The 23,207-nt window shown below is 38.0% G+C and overlaps 2 protein-coding genes across 2 annotated transcripts in view; both read left to right on the top strand.

Annotated features, from left to right (window-relative positions):
• The window catches only part of cth (cystathionine gamma-lyase), a 31,498-nt gene extending 15,994 nt beyond the window's left edge, over window positions 1–15,504 (top strand). Inside the window, exons 7-12 of the mRNA XM_003225834.4 lie at window positions 3,383–3,460; window positions 4,553–4,705; window positions 6,222–6,343; window positions 10,588–10,640; window positions 12,164–12,302; window positions 12,558–15,504. Coding sequence (XP_003225882.2) covers window positions 3,383–3,460; window positions 4,553–4,705; window positions 6,222–6,343; window positions 10,588–10,640; window positions 12,164–12,302; window positions 12,558–12,584 — 572 coding nt within the window. The 3' untranslated portion in view covers window positions 12,585–15,504. The remainder of the gene's footprint in view (window positions 1–3,382; window positions 3,461–4,552; window positions 4,706–6,221; window positions 6,344–10,587; window positions 10,641–12,163; window positions 12,303–12,557) is intronic.
• Window positions 1–23,207, top strand: part of lrrc7 (leucine rich repeat containing 7) — a 645,519-nt gene that overhangs the window by 404,818 nt on the left and 217,494 nt on the right. The gene's annotated exons all lie outside the window — the stretch shown is intronic.

Below are 23,207 nucleotides of genomic sequence, written 5' to 3'. Positions count from 1 at the left end.
TTGTTGTCATCATCATCTGGTCTTCATCTCTTTTTAGGGCCTTCTACTTTATCAAGCATTATTGTCTTTTTCAAATAATCATATTATCTCATGTAATGCCCAAAGTACAATAGCCTCAGTGTAATCACCTTCATTTATAGTAAATGTTATCTTTAGGGGTCATTTATTTGTCTTTTCTTGAGCATCACATTTCAAACAAATTTTTTTGTCCTCTTCATTTCCTAGCTTTCACAAGTGTCAAAATGAGAAACATACATCTTTGTATTTGAGGATCTTATTTAGTTCCTTCATGGCTGCTTTTCCAAGTCTTAGGCCCCATCTACAGTATCATATCAGTTTGAACTACATTATATGGTCAATGTAGACTCATATAATATAAATTGACTTGGATTGCATGAGTCTAGACTGCCATAAAATCCAGTTCAATACAGTTACTCTGCATTTTGAAACTGTGTTATATGGCAATATAGATGGGGCCACAGTCACTTTCTGATTTTTTTTCATTGCAGTTTACATTTTGATGTAATGACAAAGCCAAAACATAAAAAAGTTTAATTGTGGTATTTCATCTCATTTTGTCTCTTCTTTAATAAAAAGGGGGAGTACTTATATTACGCGAGGGAAATTTTGTCTTTTTTTTTTAAATGCCTTACCTCCAACCTCAATCAAACAGCTCTATTTCTGTTTAAAAAAAAAAGACTGTAGAGCCATTTGGGGCTATTTTTTCCTTTCTTTCGTCTTTCTCTAAAGGCAAGGTAGTTTAAAAACTATAAAATTGAGGTCTCTGGAGCTTCACTCTTCACCACCTCCTTCTGAGGCAAGGCAGTTTACAAAACCTGGAATGGAGTTCTTTGGAGAAAAGTGAAAAGAGAGAAGGTCCAAGTTCCAGAGACTTCCATTTCAGGCATTTTAAAACTACCTGTCCTCAGAGGAAGGAGGAAGGAGATAAAATGGCACTTCAGAGTGGAACTTCAGAAAAGGAAGGAAAGGAGAATAATCTATTTCACTTTCTTTACTGCCTGCTTTAAAGTTGTATGGATCACCAGTGGTCATTATTTTTGTCTTTGTCATTGAAAAAAGAAATCAGTTGCATAAGCAGTGCACAAAATATATACACAAATCATTACTCTTTAGATTTACATTTTTTGTAAAGTTTCTATAAATAATGCTGTAGGGCAGTGTTCTGAGTAAATATATGCTGATTGAAGAATGGTTTCCTTTGGAAAATTTCTCCATTTTAATTTTGGTCCCTGAGGAGAGCCTTGTTCAAATATTTGAAAGTGAATTAGCTCCATCTAAAAATCCCAGTGATGCAGAGTTGAAAAAAAAGCTCCCAGTGTCTAAGATTTTGCATTCAATTTGTGTTAAGATGGACTGTTTTACAAAAAGTGTGTGCATTTCCCCTCTCTCAAACTGCTTTAGAATTTCCTCTATGTTTTAAACATTGTTTACCAGGTGGGGTTAATAATCTTTATGTAAAGCAGCATCAAAGGTAGAAAGTGACTATATTAGTATTTCTTGGTGGTTCTGATAAGGGAGACTGGCAATTATTTTTTTCAGAAAACAGCATCATATTTGTGCCCATTGGGTACAATTGTGCCTGTCTTTTTAGGAAACTCATCAAGGAGAAACCTTTTGGAAACTCACCAAGGAAAAAGTAATGATTCAAAGGAACCATTACTTTGAGTCGCACTGGGGTCTACTGCTTCTCTGAAGTTATAGAGCTCCTTTCTCTACCCTCCAAGATGTCCTCACATTAATTATTGACATCTGCAAGAAAAAAGATACTGCACAGAATTAATAAATAACACAAACTCTTAGTGAGTTTTGAAATGCTTTTTTATTTACAGACATTTCAGAAATCAATCATTCTTGATCTTCCTTTGTATAGTCCCAAAAGCACACATCAGGGAATGCTAAACCTTTATTAAATGTCATGGAAGTTGCTTTATAGCCACACTGACTGGTGGCTTCCATGTGAATGGGGTAGTGAAGCTCCTCTAGGTTTTAATCTGAACTTTAAACAAGATATGCAAGGTACTGAACTATTTGGGGAATAGCTTTTGACTGTTTGGAGCAGATTCATCAGCCCACTGACACATGAGTCACTTGCTGATACTACTTCATAATAAATCAACATAAAGTTCTGCTGTGAATCGACAAAATATGGGCCTAAGTTAAGCAGAGTTTTAGAACATGGTGAAAACCTAAGTGTGCAGCTATATACACAGACTTTTTCTCCTCCAGATGCCCACGTCTGAAGTATAAGCACTAAGTGAGCTGTGAACTTAAGTGAAAAATGGGGAATGAAGGAAAGAGCCACAAAGAGAGCCAAAGGGACATTGTGAGCAGCTTCACTAGTCAGCATTGTGATTGCACCGGATTGGGAAAAGCTAACATACACACTATTGGATAGTAGATTCCATAATTTTATTTCAGAGTAACTAACTTCATCCGTTTGGTATCAGAGTGAGTAGTTCTAGGGAGATGGCACCACTAAGGAGAAACTGCATGTTATGATCTGAAGCAGTGGTCCCCAAACTTTGGTCTTCCAGCAGTTTTGGACTTCTAACTCCCAGAGCACCAGCCAGATTGATCAACAATCAGAAATTTGGGCAAGATTAATCCAAAACATCTGGAAGGTTAAACTTTGGGAAACACTGGTCAAAGGAATAGAGCAGAGATTCCCGAACTAAGGCCTGTGGGGCGGATCCGGCCCCCCAAGGCAATTTCCCCATTCCCTTCACTTGCAGTTGCTGGGACCCTTGCCATAGAGAAAGAAAGGAAAAGGAGGGAAGGAAGGAAAGAGCCACAAAGAGATCCATGAGGACATTGTGAGGCAGTTCCCTCTCAGAGCCTGCTACTCTCCTTCATTTACTAGCTGCCTACACAATAGTAGCCGACATAATAGCACATCTTAAAGAAGTAATAGCCATTTTGTATCCCTTGGGAAACAATTATATCAATTATGTCAAGGAAAAGAAAAACTGACACACTTGTTACGACTGGCAGTGACAAATGTGGAACTAGACCTTGACTATTTCATCAGCCAATTGCAGACCAACACTTCTCATTAAAATACTGTTAAGTTTATGTTGGTTAAAATTGTTTTTTTCAGCATTGTATTGTTCTTTTATGCTTTTTGCACTACAAGTAAGATATGTGTAGTGTGCACAGGAATTTGTTCAAGTTTTTTTCTAACTATACTTTGCCCCCCCCTCCCCCCCCAGTCTGAGGGACCATGAACCGGCTCCCTGCTCTAAAAGTTTGAGGACCCCTAATATATAGGCATAATGTAGAACCCCAAAAAAAAAGAGTATCTAGAAAAGTGCCTTTTAATCTTACAATTAACATCTTTTTTTCTCCCATATTTCTTTCTTAGGTCACAGTGATGTTATAATGGGATTAGTCTCAGTAAACGATGATGCTATCCATGAAAGACTCAGACTCTTGCAATATTGTGAGTATGAACTCAACTCAACTCAAAAGATTGTACTCTCTCTTTCTCTGCTTATATTAAAGCACCAGTGAATAATTACTAAAGTAAAGATATTTTAACATTTAAATCACTCTTCCAACATAAACAAGAAGTTTATTTGCAAATAGACCCCATTTACATTGCCATATAATGCAGTTTCAAACTGCATTATATGGTCAGTGTAGATGGACAAAATGCAGTTTAACTGCATTATATGAGTCTACATTGACCCTTTAATGCTGATTCAGCTGCATTAAATGGCAGATGGAGTATTAGAAATGCCTCTTAGTGTTTAATGCTTTCACAAAAGGTGTTTAATGGTTCTGCAAAAGTTGAAATAATGAAGTGGTAAACAAGACATAAGCTAAACAGAACAAATAGTGAATTCTGAAGTACAAAAAGCACTGTTTTGTACCAGGAATGACAGATGGATTGCTTCTTAAAATTGCTGTCATGACTGGCTAATCAGTAGGGCTGTTACTCCTTGCTACATTGAGCACTGAAGTTATATATTACTCAGTGCTGTATCCAGAACTTGGCTTTGGAAGACATAGGTCAAAATCTCATGAAACCCACTAGTTAACCTTAGTTCAATGACTGACTTGCCATGTATTAATCTTATCTAATCCATCCGAGTTTCTGTGAGAATTTTAAATATGTGGTATATGGGAGAGGAGGGGTGAGGAAGATGTCATACATGCATGCACAGCCTTGACATGTTTTAAGCAAGCAGCCGTGGGAATACCAACAGTATTCAATGGTTACTGTTGCCATTTTCTACTTTGCCTGAAAAGAATTCAAATATAAAAAGTATCTCTATCTTTACTAAGTTAAATCCCAATCTCTGAGACTCATGTAAGAATCTCTAACCTTGAGATTCTTGGTTCACAGTATCCCCATCTGTTACCAAGTAGGTAAACTTTAACTGTTCTGCTCATATTGATACTTATTGTGAACAAATGAATATATTTTAACAGTAACGCAATTGTCTTGCTTATTATCTCTTTACTTATTACTTGGTGGGAGTGACAAAGTCACTAGAGAAGCAGCTGATTTCTTGGTTTTGGTTTGTAGCCCTTGGAGCAGTTCCGTCTCCTTTTGACTGCTACCTTTGCAACAGGGGTTTAAAGACGCTGCCGATCCGCATGAAACAACATTACCAGAATGCATTGGCTGTTGCTCAGTTTCTTGAGTCAGATCCTAGAGTTGAAAAAGTCATCTTTCCTGGTGAGTCAGCTTTTGCATAACCTGCTGGTAGCTAAAGTATCATTGCCAAAAATTAAAATAATGAAATGAAATAAAAGCCACTGACATGAGTTGGGGAACATCAGCTAAACAGTATGAATAAAACTGCAAAGTTGTGTCCACTTACTTGTCCGTAAGCCCCTTTTAACATTAAGGTATTGTTTTTGAGTAGGTACCATATATACTTGTATATAAGTTTCCTTTGGAATCAGTCCGGGGCAAGTTTCGGGGCCAAAATTATGGATTTTGATATGGCCCATAGATACGTTGAAGGTCATTCTGTGGCAAGAGGAAAGCACCAATGCCACCTCACGGCCAGATCTCCCTAGCTGCCGCTGTAATTTTCCTGCCCAAGCATTCAAAAAGAGCATAAACAACTCTACAATGGAGAAAATAGTGCTAGTGCCTCCTTTAAGTTTTGTTGAAACAGATTTATGCTCTCAAATGGTTCGTATTTTTAACAAGAGTTAAGGAACAGTATTTACATTGACCTTTGAAGAAGTGAGTCCAGGTTTATTCGATCTTTTTCGACTTAAATGTTTAGAGTTATGCATGAATTATGTAGATGTTTATGCTTTTAAGTGAACTCTTCTAGCTTAGTGCCAGAAGCTTAATTTGGCTAATGGCTGATTAATAGCAGATGCAGCACATATTAGTTCCCCACGTTGCCTTCACCTCCATGAGCTTTCCTATCCTATATTCTATTCCATGTATAATTTCCTTATAATTGTTACAACCATTCATTCCAGGCAGTGCATTCAAAACTCTCATTATTTTCCTTTTAAAAAAATTGTGTCAGATGCAAATTGAGAGAGGTTGCTTTTGGTGTGAGAAAATCGGCCATCTATAGAGATGTTGCCAGGGGACGTCCGGATGTGCTGGAAGCTTTCTCTCATGTCCTCGCATGGGAAGCTAGGGCTGACAGATGGGAGCCCACCCCCTTGTGGATTTGAATCTTCAACCTTCAGGTCAACAGTTCAGTTGGCACAAGGGTTTAACCCATTGCGTCACTGCGGCCCCTATTATTTTCCTATGTTGTGCGTGTATAGAGTAGCACATAATCTACATATGTCCCTCTCAGAAATGTCCCCCTAGAAATGTTTCAAAAAAGAGCTTTGTGATTTTTTTCTCCTCCAGAATAATACCCATTTCTGCCCCAGGGGAAATTTGCCATATTAACACCTCCCAACACTCCCCCTCCACAGTTGTTTAAGGGTCAGTAATGGCCAAGTAGAGGGTTGACTTCCTATCACAGAAAAAGTCTTCTCGTGGTCCTGAAATGGACTGTGAATGTACTACAAATGGAAACATTAAAATGTCATATGCTTCCTTGTTTCTGTGTGACATTTATTGCTTTGGAACCTTTTTAGTTTGAACCTTAGTAGTCATCAAGGTATTGCATAAAGTATATTCCTGGTGTCTCCCAAAGGGCCATTCCATGTAGGTGTTAAAGTAATAAAAACTTTAAGTTGTTTGTATAACGCATGACTCATTTCAGGCTTGCCATCACACCCGCAGTTTGAGGTGACAAAACGCCAGTGCACAGGCTGCCCAGGGATGATTTCTTTTTACATTAAAGGAAACCTTACGAACGCGGCCACATTTCTCAAAAATTTAAAGGTAAAGACCTTTGAACGTAGATACATTTCCTCTATAAAGAAAAACAGCACCACCTTGTGACCTAACCAGGATCTAGATGCAGCAATAAAGAGCAAGGCTTCCAGCTTGTGGGACAAATCATGGTGTTGAAAGACATGGTAAGAAGTCTCAAAATGTAAATCGCCCATATGGTAGTAAGAGATGGCAGTAATGGGAAGGAAGGAAAAGGTGTATCCAAATTAAAATGAACCAGTTATTCAAGCAGTTACTGCTTGCCTAACCAATATGAACTGGGTAATGCCACCCCAAGCCAGCTGCCAGCTCATCTTCCGCCACAATTATAAACAGAGTTTTGAAAGCGAGGTTGGTTTTGCTGATGCAACAGAGGCATGATGTTTCCTATTTGCATCCCAAATGCTTTGAGACAAGCAAATTCTGTCCAATCATTGCTTCATCAACACAGATCACTAGAAAAGTATTCTTCCCTAAATACAGGTATGGAGTCACTTCCTCAATTACTGGCAACCAAAGTAACTTGAAATATGAGCAAAGAGCTCTTCCTAGTCTGTAATGTTCATTCTGGATAACTTCCATAAAACATACTGCAAATAGGTAAAAACATTGCTGTGCCAGCAGGCATTTGCAGAAGGATGAGGGGCACACTGTTGGGGAGTTCATAGGTGGGATTGGTGGGAATGATGCATTTTAAATGTAATTTTAATAATATTTTTTGTATTTTAATTGTTTTTAATGTTATATCTTTACAATAATATTTAATTGCCTGTTAATTTTGTATTTGCTTTGTTTCAAATTAGGTTTTTAGATTATGTGGTTGCTAGCCGCCTTAAGTCCCCATGGGGAGGAAGGCGGGATATAAATAAAGATGATGATGATAATAATAAAAATGATAATAATGATAATAACTATAAACCTGGGACTGTGTATTCTACCTAATATTCCATTTCTCTCCAAATGCTAGGATGTATTAATTTTTAATATTAATTTTTATAATAATAATGAGATCTTGTACTAATTCTGTCCCTGGCCACAGGAAAACCAGCTTAGTAACGGTAGACTAAATCCTATTGTTAATCTCAGCTAGAATAATCCCCACTGAATCCATGCTAAATTGGTAAATTACCATTTCTGCTAATGCCGTTTATTCTAATTGAAACAGAATTCAAGCTGATACCAAGGGCATGCTTGGACATGGATGAGATATGTGAATCTACTTTCCCTGTAGGCCCTACTGGGGTAATAAATTCAATCAGGAGAGAGAGAGAAGGGCAGGTTTTCTCACTTAGGCTTTCCTGGATTCCACAGAATTACCAGAAGTTCCATGATATTGTGAAAGAAGAAGTTTTATTTTTGTTTTGTCTTTTTTGAGCTGCACATATAATCATTTTATGTAGGGGTTCTCTGAGACCAAACATTAGTTCAAGGATTTCTCCAGAGTAAAAAGGTTGAGAAAGATTGATCTTGTGTAAAGGAATTTCCTGAAAGGGAACATGTGTATGCATAGCAAGGCTGGAAAATGTGCAGCCCACACAATGTTCCTTCTCAATTAAACCCCCTCCCACAGACACACAAAATGTGAGGCATTCTTTTACAGGGCTGTAAGGTGATGTTTAGGGGTGAGGTGCACATCTACTCTGAAACAGCCAAAAAACCCTACCTAGCACAGTCAGAAATGACAGCTGCAAAAAGTTCTTGTGCAGACTTTCAGAGCTCCAGCAGAGCTGAAATGGATTGGCACTGTCTTTGGGCTCCAGAGCATGCCATCCCTTTCTGCTTGCCCCATGCCCTCTTGATCTTAACATGGAGTTGTTAAGCCTAAAAGCTGTTTCTAATCTATCTGTTGGGTTTGATGGACCAGGAGATGAAGTTTGTCTCCTAGGTTTCTGAACTTATGTCTTGATAGGCCATTACTCAGACTTTCAGTTGAGCTTGGAGGCCTGCAATAATAGGAACAGCCCTTTTGAGGCATGTTCAGCCTGCTAAAGAAATGGAAAATAAAATAAAAGCAGTTCAGAGACTATTTTTCTGCCATCTTGTCAATATCCCTTCTTGTAAACTCTTTCCTAAGAAATTATTTTAGTAACAGCAGCAGCATCAACAGCTGCTTGACATCGAATAGATAGTACATCAACAACAATATTTATTTCTTACCCTCCTCACCACATAGATTTTTTATTTTTTATTTATTATTAAACTTATATACCGCTACTCCCAGTTTGGCTCGGAGCGGTTTACAAAAATAGATTAAAACAATACACTTGGCTTTAAAATAACAATAAAAACAATAAAAACAGACATAGCCCCGAGTTTTTCATCCATTGAACGCTTGTCGGAAGAGCAAGGTTTTGCAGGCTTTCCGAAAGGCAAGTAAGTCTCGGGTGGTTCGAGTTTCCACTGGCAAGGCATTCCATAATTAAGGTGCTACAATCGAGAAGGCTCTCTGCCTAGTAGAAGACAAATGATAAGTCCGTTTGTTAGGGACTTCAAGCAAATTTTGGTCTTCGGACCTAAGTAATCTCTGGGGTTGGTAGGAGGATAAGCGGGCCCTCAGGTACGCTGGCCCCAGACCATGTAAGGCCTTGAAAGTTAGTACCAGTATCTTGAAAGTAATCCGGTACTCAATCGGTAGCCAGTGCAGCTGTTGAAGAATTGGGGTGATATGCCACCTCGCCGGCACCCCGGCGAGAAGACGAGCCGCCGCGTTTTGCACCAGCTTCAGTTTCCGGATCACTGACAGAGGAAGGCCAATGTAGAGGGCGTTACAGTAGTCGAGCCTCGAGATGACCGTCGCCTGGATCACCGTCGCCAGGTTGTTCCTAGATAGGTAGGGAGCCAGTCGCCTAGCCTGACGTAGATGGAAATACGCAGATCTGCTCACAGCAGAGACCTGGGCCTCCATTGTGAGCAGAGGGTCCAATAAGACACCAAGACTTTTTACAGAAGATGACGGACGTAGTGTCTCACCATCCAGGGTAGGCAGCTGGATCTCCCACCCGGATGGCCCAGCCAAAGGCAGGGAATAACAATATATTAAAATGCAGCACATGCCATCAGTTAAAAACACATAACACATAAACCAGTGAAGACATCAGTTTAAAAAGAGCATACACTGTCAGTACATGTTAAAACAACCAGTACATAATTTAACATTCATAATTTCAGATTCATAATTTAAAAACATCAGGACAGTGACATTTTATCACCCCCAAATGATGGCTAAGCATTGCTACGTACTATCCAAATATATCATTTTGCCCTTATTGTTAGTTGCCTGTCAAAAGGTTGTGTTTTCCTAGTCAGTTGCCTGTAGTCAGTAGGATTTCCCAATAGGAGAAAAGAAGTAAAGGGACTGGAGAGGACATCCTACCACTGCAGTTGCATCCTCCAGCAGTGAAATGGCAGCCTTGAGAAGTTAATCTCCCCCCCCCTACTCTGGTGACAGAAGCCATGCTTTCTCCATGCATGATTTATTTCCTTGTCATGCATAAAATTCATTTCTCTGACAGCCAGAAGAGAATTGGCATGTAGGCTTCAATTTCATTGCCTACATTTCATGATTGAGCTGTTTCTAATTGTTTTCTAAATAGCTGGTAGCTACTATGTCAGTAGCAAATCAGATCCATTTGAGATTTAAGTCTGAACCTTTAAGGAGCTATCCAGATGCTGAACATATTGGAGAGATAGGACTCAGCACTGTTTTAAAGTTCAAGCCCCTGAATAAATTCATCATCCTATTGACACACGGGGTCCATTAGTCACCAGTATTCACATCTCTGTCATGTATCATTTTAGGGCGATAAACTACTAAACCTTTCTAATCAGTGCTAGTACAGATTACAAATCAAAGTTTGTCTCAGTCCCAGAAAATGTGGGCTTGTTATTAAGCAAGCACATTAGTCCTTGATGGCCACTCATTTTCACTTGGCTGCTCTGCTATTCGTAAATCACAAACCGTTGTTTTCAGCACTGTTAGCAAACTAACTCCTTCATCTGTGGTATGTTGTAACTTCCAAACTGGCGATTTAGGGTAGTTTCTCTTTAAACTAATAAGACCCATAATTAGTTTGTTGTTTTCTTCGCTGCCAAAATAATTTCTCTTTCCATCTGAGAGAAAGCAGAGTTAGGTATAGATCTATTCACTGATTTCAAAGGGATTAACTACCTATCTAATTCTGCCTAGGACTAAGTAGTATGAAAAATTTAATGAAAGTTTGTTCAAGAATAATATTCTGAATTCTTTTCTCTAGCTTTTTGCCTTGGCTGAAAGTCTGGGAGGCTATGAAAGTTTAGCAGAGCATCCGTAAGTAATGTTTATTTGAAATCTCTGTTGGAATGAGTTCAGTTAAAAACACCAGCTATTTAAGTAGTGTATACTAATGAACACGAAACTTAGACAGCGACCAATGCATTCATTTCAGTCTTGCAAATGTGACTCTGGTCTGCTATTCAGTTTATGTACACTGGGAGGCATATTTGGTACAGAAAACCCAGGTGTTTGCGGTGTACATCAAATGCATTTAACTGCAGACACAGTGAAAATGTAGAAGCAGCAGATAAATGCTTCCAAATTTATCTTTAAAATTATATGCGTTTAAGTAAGAGGAGCCTTGGACTAGATTTTGTCTTCTACAGAAAAGGAAAAAAAAGCAAAATGTATTGAGAATGGTTTTCCTCCATGTATCTCATATATCCATTGTCCTCTCATTAAAAAGCTCACACAGATTTTATTTGATTATTTTCTCAAACAGGACTGAAAACCTGAATCACTTTGTAGAGACTAGAGCAGTTAAGGCAGAGATGAGATTCTGTCCTATTTCATTTCAGACCTAAAAAAAATCCAATATTTTTCGTCTACCCTAATTTCAAAAGTAGCACTCATGCTACCACCTTCTATTTAACTCGGTGGAATTATTGGTTTGGAATTTTAAGATAGGGGGTCTACTAACACACAGCTGCAAGCATAGATTTGAACCCCAGTAAATTTGAATGGAAGGGAACTTGCCTCATTGTTGGTTGAATTTTTTTGCCTTCTGATAGTTCAGTGTACGTAAACTTTTGATTCATGCACACAACTATTAAAATACAGCATATAAAATTGCTTTCAGGCTATGTGTATATGAAACATAAATTAAGATATCGCATTATGTACATTCAAATAGTCCAAAATTCCCCAAAATTCTGAATACTTCCAGTCCCAAGCATTTTGGATTAGTGCTGATCAACCTGTAATTATTATTATTTTCTTTTGAATTCAACCATTTGTACAGTGGATGTCAACAACTGACAAACAATGATATGGCTGAGAAAGACAAAATATGCAACATAGTAAATTTCCGGGTCCCTTTCCTCTGTGGCTCAGCAGTTTTTTCCAGCTGCTTCTCACCTTGACCCTGCTATCTTCTCATGTGTAACTGCTAGTATACTCAAGATTACTATCCTGTCTAAACTAAGAATTGTAACGTGTTAGTTCAATTATATAGGTGTCGGAAATTAAAGGCACTTTTAAAAACAAAAGCAAGCAGCTCGCATAAGGAATGGGCTGATCACTGTATGTGTATTTTGATCAGCTGCTATTCATGTCTGCCACTTCAGTTATAAACTTGGATTTGGTGATAAAGAATTTGATATGTTCTGTTCTCCATTAACATTTTTTCATGTGGATTAATATTGCACTCCTGTGGACTGAATCTGCAGTGCAGGGTGTGACTTTGCCTAACCTCTTGTTACATGAATTTTAATTTAAATTGTTACATTTCCTGTTCTTTCTGGTCCATTGCTTTCTATTTATGAATCTCAAAGCCTGGGCTATCTGTTCTTTTTCAGTGCCATCATGACTCACGCTTCAGTTCCCAAGGCAGACAGAGAACTCCTTGGAATCACTGACACGTTAATTCGCATGTCCATCGGTTTAGAAGACTCTGAAGACTTACTGGAAGATCTGGCCCAAGCTCTGAAGGCAGCAGTAAGTCACTTCATAGTTCATTGCCTGCATGCAAAGTTAATGTTCCAATGAGAGACTTACTAGAAATGTGCTAATGAAACCTTTGTTTACAAACAGTCTCACTATTCTATATGTTCAGTAGAATCTATTGCATTGCTTTTCTATCAATGTCACTGAAGAAAAGCACCTAAAAACTAATACAGTCTCAGCTCCCCGAAAAGTCAGGCAATTTGCAGGAAATAGTGATGCTTTTCTGTTTGTTTTCTCTTACCACAGGTTCCTGATTTCAAAATTTGTAACTGAGAGAACAGGGCTCAGATGGCAACTGATACCTGCACTTCTGTAACGTGAAGGAAACAAATGGGATGTTCAGCTACTCATGAAATTTCTTTGGATTTGATTTCTTTAAAATACAAACTTAGATTTTAACATTCTCAAAGCAAGTCCATGGTGTTTGCCCATTGAAAGAGGGAATGCCTTCAGATGTGTCATTTCTATAATTTCTTTATTAGAAAATTTAAAAGCTGTCATTTTGTACAGCCACAGCTTTTGGATAGCTGTGATTTATGCTCAGGAATTTTATGTTCCATTATCATTTAATGATATTTAAATGTGTCATATGCTGATGTAACATAGTGGCTGAATTACTACATTAGGCAGCTCTCAGTTTGAATCTTGCTTCTGTTATGAACCTCACCAGGTGGCCTCAGTAAACTACTCTTCTCAGCCTTAGTTTCCCCATCTGCAGTATGGGAGACATTAATGAACTACAACTAAATTGTATGTCTGGAATACTTTGAAATCTTAGAAGGTCTAGTGGTATATACATTTAGAAGACTACTACAGTTATGCCAGTACTCTTTTCCCTCTACCTTTTTGTGCTGCTGAAATAAAAAGAGTTCATATCTGATTCAGAAAAAGACAAGTTAAATGAAAAATGTAGCCTCTTAGGCCAGATGTTATTTCTCTTTTCAATATAATATTGAAAATAGAAGAAAAGTCTGTTGCATGGCACCATGTCAGTTATTGTTGTCTTTAAAGATACTGCATTTGTTTTAGTTTTTGTTTTGAACATAAAATTTCTCCTGTTTATATTTCTGGTCTTTGCATAGGCCGTTTTTGCTTTTAAAGTTTTAAATCTTTGCTCCAGCATCTGTGACTGACATACAAAAACTGTTTCCATAAGCAAAACATTTTTCAATAATGTGTACTTTCCATAAATTAGATAAAGTTGATTGGTTTTCATTTTTCTCTGAAGAGTTACTGAAACAACAAATGAGTAACACTTCAGTGAAAGCTGAAGATAAAATTGGCTTGAATATTTTATTACTTGAGCAGCAAAAAATGCAACTAACCCCTATACAAGAAAAGTTGACATGATTCACTTCTGAGTCTGGAATGGTGCTCTGGAAGAATGAAGGATAGACTGAACGGCTCCTGACACTGAAGGGAAAAGTTTGTGTTCAAATAATGGTGCCATATAAACACTGAAGAATCTCACAGTTAAATACCACTGGATTGTAGCAAATAGTACTATGTCAAGTATATTGTAATTTAAAATGTTTGACTTTCATAATGTACAAATGCACGTGCTTGATCATACTGTCACCAGAATCACAGAATATGTTCTCTAATAAATACCACAGTAAGGTTTGAACTTGATGTGTCAAATATTTCAGCCTGTTCCCCAGAATACTTTGACTGGTATTCAGTATTGAAGATTCATAGCCAAGACTTATGAATCTGTAACTGGTCTGTTTTTGGTTTTACCAGGAACCTAACTAAATGGCAGCCAGTGCACTTTAAGAGACATTTTTGGTGGGCAAAAGAGGGGCCATTCAGCTTTCATTTGGAGCAACAATCTGGTTTGCTGATGGGTGGGAGTGGAAATATCCTTCTTGTGACCTGATTGGCAGATTTTTTTTTCCATGTGAGGAGCAACCTGAGTCGCTTCTGGTGTGAGAGAATTGGCCGTCTGCAAGGACGTTGCCCAGGGGATGGCTGGATGTTTTTTGATGTTTTATCATCCTTGTGGGAGGCTTCTCTCATGTCCCCGCATGGAGCTGGAGCTGATAGAGGGAGCTCATCCGCACACTCCCCGGGTGGGATTCGAACCTGGCAGCCTTCAGGTCAGCAACCCAACCTTCAAGTTACAAGGCTTTAATCCTCTACGCCACTGGAGGTTCCTGATTGGCAGATGAACAGATCTTCTTCACCAGATCCAGCATCTCTTTCTTAAGGTGGACTTGGGTGGAGAAATGTCGGGACACTAGCTGCTATGAATTTATACAGATGTAAACTAAATAACTGATCTAGGATTCTGATAGACAATTTTTCCTTCTCTACAATGAATATTTTGACCAAATATGATATACTGAACGGTGAAATTTCAAATGTCTTTATGTAAGTTTGGAATGAATCAACAAATTGGTTTTGGGCAGGCAAAGCAACGGCTGATTTTGGTTCATTTGTCATGTTTTTTGGCATTAAAATTTTTAAAGATTGTATGTGTCACCAGGTCCCCCCCCCCCCCCCCCCCCGGCCAATTAATTCAGATCATAAGTCAAATCATTACATCAACCTGGACAATGCCATGGAAATTTCCTAGATTTCTAATAACACTGACTGTGGTGTTGAGGTTCATTGGACATGTAAGGGGAACAGAAAATAGACATGCTTCACCACCACAGTAGAGTCTCACTTATCCAACATTTGCTTATCCAACGTTCTGGATTATCCAACGCATTTTTGTAGTCAATGTTTTCAATATATCATGATATTTTGGTGCTAAATTCGTAAATACAGCAATTACTACGTAGCATTACTTCATATTGAACTGCTTTTTCTGTCAAATTTGTTGTATAACATGATGTTTTGGTGCTTAATTTGTAAAATCATAACCTAATTTGATGTTTAATAGGTTTCTCTTTAATCTCTCCTTATTATCCAACATACTCGCTTATCCAACGTTCTGCCGGCCCGTTAATGTTGGATAAGTGAGACACTACTGTACTACCAACAAAAAAAACCACTTGGCTGTTTGTACCTCCCAATCAGTTTGTACCGCCCAATCACACAGTTGTGGATTCTGGATAAAGTACAACAGCTAGTTCCAAAATTATATTTCAGTCCTCCCACAATGATGAGAACTTGGGCATCTCAGAAAAAGAAGAAACAGTTCCATTTCATAAGTTGTGGAGAAATAAAGATATAACAAGAATGACATGTGCTTCCTGTGTCGTCTTTTGAATGTATAGCATACTACTGACTTATCTATCTGTATATAGTAGGGGTGTTTTCTAAAGAAGTACATTAATTTCCAGTTGGGTTCCATAGTAGTTATGAACTAGTCTTGTCTCGAGTATGTGGATGGGTTTTCACAAAACTTTATTGGTTTTACAGGTGGGGAATGCTGGCCTTCTAAATGCATTCTAGATTGCAGCAGATATCAGCAGTTCCCAGAGATACCCTCCTGAGAGAGTTTTATCACCTTCAGAGACCACCTTGACAGGAATGCTGGAAAAAGTTTTCTACATAATTTCTAAGCTGGAATGTATTTCATAATTATCCCTATCCTTGCTCCTTTCAGGAAGGATGCGAAAAAGCATCTCTTTAAGCTGACCTTCTAATCTTTTATCTTTATTTTGGATTTATAGGCTAATGCATATCAGTGATATTTTTAGCTACCCTATGCCCTTCCCTCTGATTTTAGTAAAAATAAATAAAGGCAAATAAGTAATGAATACATGGTGGGCATTGCAATACATTATTTGGAAGGCTACACATGCTCCAGATGTCCTGTATAACATCTACAATTACCTGCACTGATCCTTTTAACATTGTGGGCTGGGTGATTTGGAGCTATTTCTTAAGTAATGTTTACTGTGTCTCAGCTAATATTTTGGAGACATCCTATCAGTTTGTATATGCCACTAGTTGATCCACCTAATCCTTCCTCATGAGGTTATAGTCTGAGAAAAGTGTGTCCCTGCTCAGCACATATGCACTTGTAGGATAACTTCAGGAGGATATTAACAGCACCCAACCATCTTTAGAACATTGGCTTAGATCCTAAAATAATTGAACTTAAGGAAGTTCATGGAAGTAATATTTTTTTGACCTTTTCTGTTTTGCTCAGAAGGACACCAGACATTTAATTTTGTGTTGTCAGCTCTCTTGAATGCAGCCCTTCCCATTTTTTATGCTTGCTATCTGTCGTGAGTATTTGGATATGAGTTTATCTATTAGATGGTAAAAGCAGTTACCCTAATAATCCAAGGATGAGGAACTATTGGTTCATCAGGTGTTTGAATTACAGCTCATAGTTCATTATAATTGACCATAGTGGCTAGGGCTTTTGACATTAAGATTCAGGATTTCTTGCTAATCATGTGTAAAATGTTTCTTTGCATAACCTGTTGAAATGGTGGCGCCATAAATTTCATAGGGTTTTCTTAAGCCAGGAATACCTAGAGACGGTTTTGTGAATTCCTTCCTCTGAGATACAACCTATAGTAAGGTACTTCCCAAAGTACAAATATCCAACTTACAAATGACTCATAGTTAAGAACAGGAGTGAAAACAGGAAGCCAGAGAGATCTAACCCTAGAAAAGGAAATTTATGCTTGGAAGAATTATCATGGGGAAAGGTTATTTCAACTGAAGCTTTTTCACCAATCCTTGTTTCTACAACAAGCCAAATTTTTCAAAAGTCCAAAGTTATCACAGGGACAGAAAATGAGGTGAAATCTCCTGAATGGGCACAAACAGCAAAACAAGCACCACAGGTGTTAACCCTGCCCTATGCTGTCCAAAGTTAAACAATATATATCTCTATCTGTCTATCTATCTATCTATCTATCTATATATGGCTGGAGTTACACTTAAAAATGTACCTGTTCTGACTTACATACAAATTCAACTTAAGAACAAATCTACAGAGCCTATCTTGTTCGTAACTTGGGCACTACCTGTATTTCATATTCCTTGTCAATTGCCCATCCAAGTACCCTGTTTAGCTTCCTAATCAGAATGAATCTGGTACATTTATGGTATTTAGGCAGCTATTAATCAATCATACTCACTAGTAAGCTTTTACTAGTTTCATCTAGTATGTGAACAGTTGTCTTTACATATGCAGTAAAACTGCATTCAAAGATATTGCCACATTCTGGCATAAAAAGATACAAAAGAAAACCGCCTTCTTTTTGAGACTAGTTTCTAAAATAAGCTTTCGTAGACTTTGGTTTTTGCATTTGATAAAGAATTTATGAAAGTTTTTGCTAGGAATTTCTTTGTCTCAGTATCAAAGGTGCTACAAGATTCTTTTATATCTTTTTAAATACAACTGCATGTATCAAAGAAGAAAAACTGTTGCCAGAATAGCTCAACAGAAGATGGCTAATGCATGTAGCTTTCTCCTAGTTAAGAGGTCTATGAGATTTCCTCCTAGGGAAAACAATAAAAGGTACAGCAGGAATGTTGTTATTGCTGGAATTCAACCCCACACTGCCCAAGTTTGCATCCTCAATGAGGAATAGTTAGCTTAGAATAGGCTGAAGGGTGTCCCTTCCCCACCATCTCCTGGAATGTATCTATTTCTTCTCTGTTTCGTTCTCATTCTGATTGGTTGTATAGAATGAATACTTTGCAGGTGCATACCTTTTACTTTTGACTTCTACTTTTACATCATAGTGTGTGCTGTGTATATTGAAATCTTTCTCTGTTTGTGTGTCAGGAGAGATGTAATGATTGGAGATTTTTTCCTCTCTTTGAACCCCAGAGAGATGGAGTGAGTAGCTAGGAACCAGTTATTTACTATTAAGAAATGTAGTTCTTTTTATTTTAAATAAAACTTTTGTAATCTTAAAGATTGAACTCTGGATCTTTGCCTCCTAAGCTCTAAATTCTTTTCCAGCCACAGCACTTCACACTCTGTTTGCTGTGAGCTGAATGCTCAACTATAAGTATCCTGTTTATTTATTTATTTTGGATGTTCTGCTGTGTTTTTGGAAGTTTTCCCTAACTTAACACGAGAAAATCCATAACAGTTTTTATATACAGTTGTCAGAGGTGATCTACCTGAAGAGATAGTCCATGTGGCATAGATCCCATAGGAATACATAATTTTAACCAATGAAGAGGGGGGGAGTTAGACTATGTATATATGAGCTTTTCAGGTGAAGACTAGCAGACAAAACGAAAAGTGACACTATATTTTCCCAGCGTGTTAGTTTGCTATTGGAAGAGAAATTTGGGGGTGGATGTTCAGCTAAATAAAAGCTAATCTACACCTGTAACTCTTTTCAAGAAGATTCATATTGCAGAACCACACTTGTAGAGATAAATCATTTGGCTTTTAATGCATGGGATACAGCACTGGTGAGATACTACAGTCAAACCAAACCATGGAAACCTGAAAATTCATCAGAGTTATATATTTTACTTCTTACAAATTAAAAAAAACCCTGTTAATGTCTATTGCTGTGGGCTTGGCAAACTCAAAACTGCAGTACAGCTGGTCTATAAACCAAGCCATTAGTTTTAGAATTACAAACACTGCTTCCTAGACAACAAATTCTGGGATCTTTTTTCCTAATGTTATTGTATCCTTCAAAGCTACTCCAATTTTGCCTAGATTTAAAAAGGCCCCTGAAAAACAGGTGACCACCCAACCAAAACTTAGAGTTGAATTCAGTAGTTAGGATATTTTTTTCAAAAAATGTAACCAACATTATTATTGAATAAATGCTTTACTAAACACAATTGTATTAGGGAAGACCAGGATCCCTTTTGCAATATGTTTATGACAATATGATTACCGTTTAACTGCCATGTTTATAACCTATGGCATTTTGGGGTTTGTATCTTGGTGAGGGACTACAGCTCTCTGGCTGAGAATTCTAAACCTTGTTGCTGTAGTGTTCTTTCAAGTCATTTGCAACTTATGGCAACAAATATACAAGTTTAGAAGGTCAGCTCAAAGAGATGCCTTTTTGCACCCTTCCTGAAAGGAGTAAGAATAGGAAAGGGCCTGAGGTGGTTTCCTTCATTTTTGCCAAGATCACTGTCAAGCTCCAATATTTGCATGAACAAAATAAGGCACGATATGACATAAAGCCATATTTATTGACTTTGATTCCAAGCATATTTGCTGTAGTTTCCCCTGCATTATAGCAGTTTCCCCACATACTAAATATACCAAAGTTGATAGGGCAGGAACATACTAGTATTTCCAAACAATGTTTGCCAGTGACCACTTTCTTGATGGCCAATAGCAATGTATATGGGTGCGTTTCTCTTACATAATTATTCATTAGCAGATCTTAAAACTGCCTTTCAGACTTTAAAGCCCCTCAAAGCAATAAATTAACAAAGAAGGGATGAAGAATAATCCATGCAAATGTAAAACCGTCATTGTTAAAGGAGATATGCAGATGAACTTATAGTGCGTGTATGCAATAATGACAGATCCTGCTTAATAAGCAAAGACAACAGACGTTTGGAGAAAACAAAAAAACTATCATAAGAATTCCATTCTAAAGAAAGTTACTCTGGGTGCTAATCGAACCTAGCTCCATTCTAGGGAAGAGCCAAGAGAGAACTAATGGAAAGGAGAAGTTGGGAAATATTCCTAAGAATATCAGTTTATATCATAGAGGGGTCAGTTCAGGAAGACATAGAGCAATGGTTCTCAATCTGTGGGTCCCCAGATGTTTTGGCCTTCAACTCCCAGAAATCCTAACAGCTAGTAAACTGCCTGGGATTTTTGGGAGTTGTAGGTGAAAACACCTGGTGACCCATGGGTTGAGAATCACTGACATAGAGAGAGGATACTTTGGATCACTCAGACTACCAAACCTATTACTAGTACCTGGCGTGAGTCATTCTTGACTAGTCAGTCCTAACTCTTGTTGCACTTCCTACATGAACAGCATCAAAAATTTACAGGACAGCATGTAAAATCTTCATTGAGAAGTGGGGGGAAGCTAATGAAAAAACTGTATGAACTTCAGGATGAAGAAATACATAAGTTTGTGTGATTAAGTGGACTAACTAAACTCTGGAGGCATAAATACTATTGTGAATTCTGTGTAATGTTCCAGTTCAGAGACATTTGAGTGACCCGACAGAACAGCATTGTTTTGCCAGCCTTTGTCATATGTGTTGTTAAACATCTAGCCTATACAAAACCCCTCAAGAAGTGTGTCCAGGATGTGTAATGAATAATATTCAGATGTAGTTCTAGCTAACCACTGACACAATGATAAATGGCAATAGTAATGGGCTGGACAAGAGTTCACTAGTCAAAGGCAGATGAAGTCTCATGCCAGGGGCTAGAGCTTCAACCAGACATGGAAAGAGATAGTTGTTTCTCAATCCCATTGAAAAGTTAGATTTATAACCTGGCAGTGATGGATTCTCCAGGGCAGCAGAAAATGGTGGCCTTTCAGATGTTGTTGGAATACAGCTCCTAGTGATCCTAGCTAGCACAGCCAATGATGCTGAATGTTGCAAATTAAAGTCCGACAATGTTTGGAAGGCCACACTGGTCAGCCTCTGCTTGCGGAGAATCTTTGGAGCAGAAGATGGAACAGAAATCGGACTTGACAGGGAATGAATTTTCATGGTGAGACATTTATGGAATAAGGCTGTCCACCTCCAGATATGAGTGAGTGTAATCTATCATGGTCATTGTCACCTGAGCAGTTTCCAGAGGTGATGTCTGATTAGATATGGGATACTTCACTACATTGGGCTTTTTGCTTGTTATCTAGGAGAAAAATTATTGCATTGTAGACTTAGAAATATTATGGACTTTTTAAACTAAAGCTTCCCAAAATCTCCCAGAAAGTATGACCAGGAATTCTAGGTGCTTTAGTCCCCCAAGAGAGCTTTTTAAAGTTCTTAGTATGGAGTCTTCATATCTGTAGATGATATGGTGAAAAAGACACTTGTTCCATGACTGATAGGAAAGGTATGTCTCCCATGCTTGTTTTGAGTGTACTTGCTTGCTAACGGGTACCTCACGTCTGATCTTGGGTTTCGCAACAGTCCTCCACTTTGATGGCCATTAAGCTTCCCAGCTAGAAAAAAAGATGCATCACCATTACAATGATCCCAAAAACATAGCTTTTCCATATGAGCCTGCTTGAATTTTAAAAGATTCAAGGGGAAGCTTTCTCTTGGTCTCACCATTGTCATAGAAATATTTGATGAGGTGGGATATTAAATACATAAGCTCTCTAGGTACAGTCCTGATAGCTCAGACACTTACATATCACCTAAAAAGAGAGCAAAAGATGTGCTGCTTGATACATACAAATGGGAAATGCCCCCATCCTGTTAGTTTTTAGGAAAAGCTTAAAAACCTGGTTTTTCAAGCATGCTTTTGGAGAATGAGTTTCTCATCCTCATGAGATATCCCGTACCAGTGACCATTACCTTATCTGATGCACTTTACTTTGCTCCATCAGTTGGATAGAGCCACGGGGCTCACCCTATCCCAAGCTTTTCCTATTGATTGTAGCACCTTAGCCATCTACCCCATCCCCTGTGCTTATACAACTCACTCTGCGCACTTTAGCCCAGTTCGTTTTTATGACTTTTACTCTGGTGTCTTAATTATGTTTTACTATGGTCACCATTTTGATGTTATCACGTTGTGTATAATTTTATACTTGCATTTGTATTTCTATGTTGATGTATTTTAGTCTGCTTATTTTAATTACCCAGGCTTGATCCCATGTAAGCTGCCCTGAGTCCCTTCGGGGAGATGGAGGCAGGGTACAAAAATAAAGTTATTATTATTATTATTATTATTAAATGAGAAGTGATTATTAGAATGTAAACAAAATTATAAGAAAATATTACTTCAGTGGGAAGTCTGTGATCAGATCATGCCTGTACTTACTAAGCCTTCTTTCCAAGGTACTAGCCGTGAATGGCACTTCAATTTCCTTCCTCATGATTCTTTATCTGGAAGGGCCAAAGGCTCTCACCATTTATTTATGTTTAAATAGAAGAGAACTGTTTGTTTGTTGGCTGATTTAGCACATCTGTGCAGGACAGACCATTAAAGAGAACATCAAAGTAGCCTAAGGAGTTAAAAAAAATATTACCATCCTCATTGATGCACACTGTTAGGAATGAGAGGGGCGTGTTGATTTTAAATAGGACTTTGAAGATTTAAACTGTCCCATCAGCCTCTGGTATCAGTTAACACCGCTCACACAAATTGGGAGGTTAAATTGCATTTATTCCTACAAACTTGGCAGAGTCTGGATGCCAAGCTAGGAGGGATGCTAAACAAAACCAAGTACATGAATTAAAAAAATTAAAATGTCCCTAATCCTCTGACCAGAAGTGAGAGATTAGTGAGAGGATTGCTACTGCAAACTGGTTGTAACTTGCCATGCTACATGATTTTTTTTGTGTAATGCAAGTGTAATCACATTTTAATTGCTTGCTGAAGCCTGCAGAGGTAATGAGTCTTGCTTCTGGCCCCATCATCCATAACATGTGTTATGGCTCAATGAATGCCATGCTTCGCTGAGTATTTTACAGCTGAGTAGCTGAGTAGCATAGTTGGCTATAAGTGAGCCAATTGTTGAAGACAACTTAGATAAGCCTCCTGCATTCATAATGTTTTTGTTTCTGAATTAGTTTGGAAATGCAGCTGTAAGTACATAGTTCCCATGGCAGCAGAAAGCACTCTTGAAACCTGGGGCCCTTTCAAACTACACAATTAAAAAGTTATAATTCCACTTTAAATGCTATGGCAACATTTTAAGGAATTCCGAAATTCGCAGTTTATTGTGTGGCTTTAGAATTCTCTACCAGAAAACTGTAATGTCTCATGAAACTATGAACCAGTAGATCCCAAAGGATTCAGTGCAAGTACATCCATAATGATATAATTGTAAA

Source organism: Anolis carolinensis, chromosome 4 (genome assembly GCF_035594765.1).
Source record: "Anolis carolinensis isolate JA03-04 chromosome 4, rAnoCar3.1.pri, whole genome shotgun sequence".
Taxonomy (NCBI): Eukaryota; Metazoa; Chordata; class Lepidosauria; order Squamata; family Dactyloidae; genus Anolis; species Anolis carolinensis.
This window is presented reverse-complemented; position numbering and strand designations above follow the sequence as displayed.